The following is a 3,158-nucleotide window of genomic DNA, read 5'->3' on the forward strand; positions in this document are numbered from 1 at the left end:
CCTGTATAGTGTGCTGGAGCCTTGAAGCATACAAATGAAATAATTTTTTATAAATAAATAAATTTGATGAATAAAATTATCCATAAAAATCACATGTGAATTTTCACCCAAATTTTGCAACCTCCAATCAACCAAACCCTAAAATGACAGGACTGATAAGTTGAATTTTCTGTCTTGCTCATTCACATGTATTACTTAAAAACTTACAATTTTTTTATCTATTCCAAAAAAATTCTTCCCAAACACTAAGCAAACCCAATCATGCAGTTTGTCTAAACATGACAGGGGGGAACCAAATCAAATTACAAGTTTCTTAGTGGAGTGGCATATTAAACAGCTAAAGAACCAAAAGCATAAGATACAAAGCTGCCCCTTCTATGCAGCTATAATGCATTAACACCTCAAAAAAATAACCTCAACACTGTCAAAAAATAAAAAATCTAGAAACATGATAAGTTAATTAATTCACCAAAGAGTGAGTGCTCTCCTCATGTTCAAGATCTGGGAGATCAGCACTATGGGAGAACTTCAACCACCTCTTTTTCTCTACATATTTGATACAAGGCTGCAAGACAAGGCCAATTGACACAGCAATGAGGCTTACAACCATTACTTTGAGGGTGGAGAAATACAACACGACACAGATCAATGCGGTCGGAGGGATGCACATTAGGATCGCCCCGGCTGCTCCTCCTGGCACCTTGTAAGGCCGAGACGCATTGGGGTGCTTGATCTTCAACAATATGAATGCAATAAACTCCAAAATCATTCCGAAACAGTACAGGAAGTTTTCTGCCGCTACGATCTCTTGAAAGCTCATCCATGACAGTAGAATTACACCAGAGGCAGAGAAAAGTATACCTACAAGAGGGGTTCCATGACGAGATCTCTTGCTGAAGAACTCGGGCAACATTCCTCTCTCGGCCATCCCTAGAAGCTGGAAAGAGTCGCTGCTCATTTCAGCAACAAACATTCCCATATTTGACATCGCGGCAGCAGCCTGAAGCCACCATCTCAACCATGCTCCTCCAAGAATCATAGCAATATCCGAGAAGTAACCATCAGTCCACAACTCTCGATTAAGGGGAACAGCGCCAGTGCCAATCAGAAGTGGGAAGAAATACCCCAGAACCACTAGGATCAATGCCAAAAACAAAGCTTTTGGAAGAGTTTTCTTAGGATTCTCAACTTCCCCAGAAAGAGTACTTATAGAATCCCAGTAATTGAGATTCCAGAACAAAGTATTCAAATACAAATTCCAATCAACATCTTTAGTGTTTACCACAGTCCATCTCGAAGGTTTCAAGTCCGGAATTGCCAAAAACCCCATAACCACAAAAGGGAGGAGCGAGAAAACCCCTAAAAAAACAGCAACATATCCTACAATTGTTAAACCCCTGTAGTTCAAGAAAGTGAGAACAATTGTCAAACCCCAAGTTGCAAGGATTCTAGGTAATCCACCCCCTAATGCAGGGACTCCAGATTTCAGATAATCAAGAAACAGAACAGGATATAAAGCATTGTCTATCACACCACTCAGCCACTTCATCCAACCCTGCTGAAACCCCCAAAAGGGACCCAGTGCAGTCGAGACCCAAACGACATACCCGCTGTTTTCGGGGAACATTGTGCCCATCTCAGCAGTGATCAAAGCTTCAGGGATGCTCCATATGAATGGGAAAACGACGAAACCAAGAAGCGCTAAGAGTGGACCTGCTGCATGAACAGTGTCCTCAACACCAAAGGGACCACCTGAAACCTCATAGAAGATTAGGAATACAAGAGGGAGCATTGAAACTTTCTTCATGGTGTGAGTTCTCCTTGGGGAAGGTAAATCTACAACGGTGACATACTCAACATTGCTGTTGAACTCTCCCATTCTTGAAGCTTGTCTAGTAGTAGCTGCAGCCCTCAATTTCTGCACTCAGAAAAAGTCAAGAAGGTTGTTTTTTCTCAATTTAAGAAACATCAAAAGCAAAAGCAATTAAACTAAAAAAGAATAGAGATATCTTTTATTTTAGATCACACGGTTTCAACTTTCTTTCATTTTGGCGCAAAAAGAATGCAACTTTGGAAATTTCACCAGCAAAATTTCGCATATTCATTCACAGAAACAACAACCAGATAATAAAATTCAAGGAAGTTCGATCAACCCACAAAAGAAAGGAGATCTCGGACATAGATCTAAGTTGACCACTGGGTAATTAGAACAAGCTATTCACTTATAGCAACAAAAAAATCAACGAAGAACAACTTAAAAACTAAGCAGAAACTGTGACTCAAGAAAACAGAGTCGTCGATATAACAAAACAAGGACATTGAAAAAGAAGAAAATCGAGAGGCAGAATTGAAAAAACGAACCATGAATGATTGACATATTCTTTCAGGGTTGAGAAGATAGCAGCATCATCCATTGTGGATTGCGATGAACACTACGGTGTGCGCGGTGTGATTTCCGTTAAAAAAATGGCTGCTTCTTCACACCGAGCGCAGAACGGAAAGAGAATAAAAGGTGAAGAACAAAACCTGAAGAACACCGTGGCACGTGCATAAAAGTTTCGGTTTTTTAATGCAAACACGTGCAACAAGCAAGGGTTTTTCATGTGTTCCCAATTCCCAACCAAAATTCCTCATCAAGTTTGGTAACTAAATTATGCTTAGAGATTTTGTTGTCCACTAAATTATTCATTAACTAAGCCAACAATTATTCATGTGGTTCTGCAAATCAGTATTATTTGTGTGATTTGGATTTCTGAACAATGAATGAATGCATGTGCAAATAGAAGTTTTCTTTTATTTTTTGGGTACATATATAATTTTGGAGGAGTTTCAAGTGTACCGGAAACATTAGTCACCGTTGATCTGAATTATAAAAAATATATATAATATACATTAATTAAAATCAACGTTAAAATAATTAGAACATCGATATTCCCAATATACTTAAAATTTTTTCTATAACTTTTTAGTAAAAATTTTATCCACTTCACATGAATAAATCTTATGGTAATTGTAAATGCTCATCCTTAAATAAAAAAAAAAATATTATATTCTTTGTCAATTAAATAAATTATCACTCTTTATTTATTATATTTTATATTAATAATTTAAATTTAAAATTTAAAATTTAGAATTTAAAGTTTTTTTTTCCAAAACCA

General features: G+C 37.2%; 1 protein-coding gene across 3 annotated transcripts in view; it reads right to left on the bottom strand.

Annotated features, from left to right (window-relative positions):
• The window catches only part of LOC107642412 (probable polyamine transporter At1g31830), a 10,306-nt gene continuing 7,348 nt past the window's right edge, over nt 201–3,158 (bottom strand). For 2 of the 3 annotated variants that reach the window (XM_016345756.2, XM_016345754.2), the window contains one exon: nt 201–1,918. In XM_016345756.2, coding sequence (XP_016201242.1) covers nt 461–1,879 — 1,419 coding nt within the window. In that variant the 5' untranslated portion in view covers nt 1,880–1,918 and the 3' untranslated portion in view covers nt 201–460. Of the gene's footprint in view, nt 1,919–2,361; nt 2,790–3,158 lie in introns of those variants that run through there. The other variant, XM_016345755.2, reaches the window with a different exon arrangement.

Source organism: Arachis ipaensis, chromosome B05, assembly GCF_000816755.2.
Source record: "Arachis ipaensis cultivar K30076 chromosome B05, Araip1.1, whole genome shotgun sequence".
In the NCBI taxonomy this organism is placed as follows: Eukaryota; Viridiplantae; Streptophyta; class Magnoliopsida; order Fabales; family Fabaceae; genus Arachis; species Arachis ipaensis.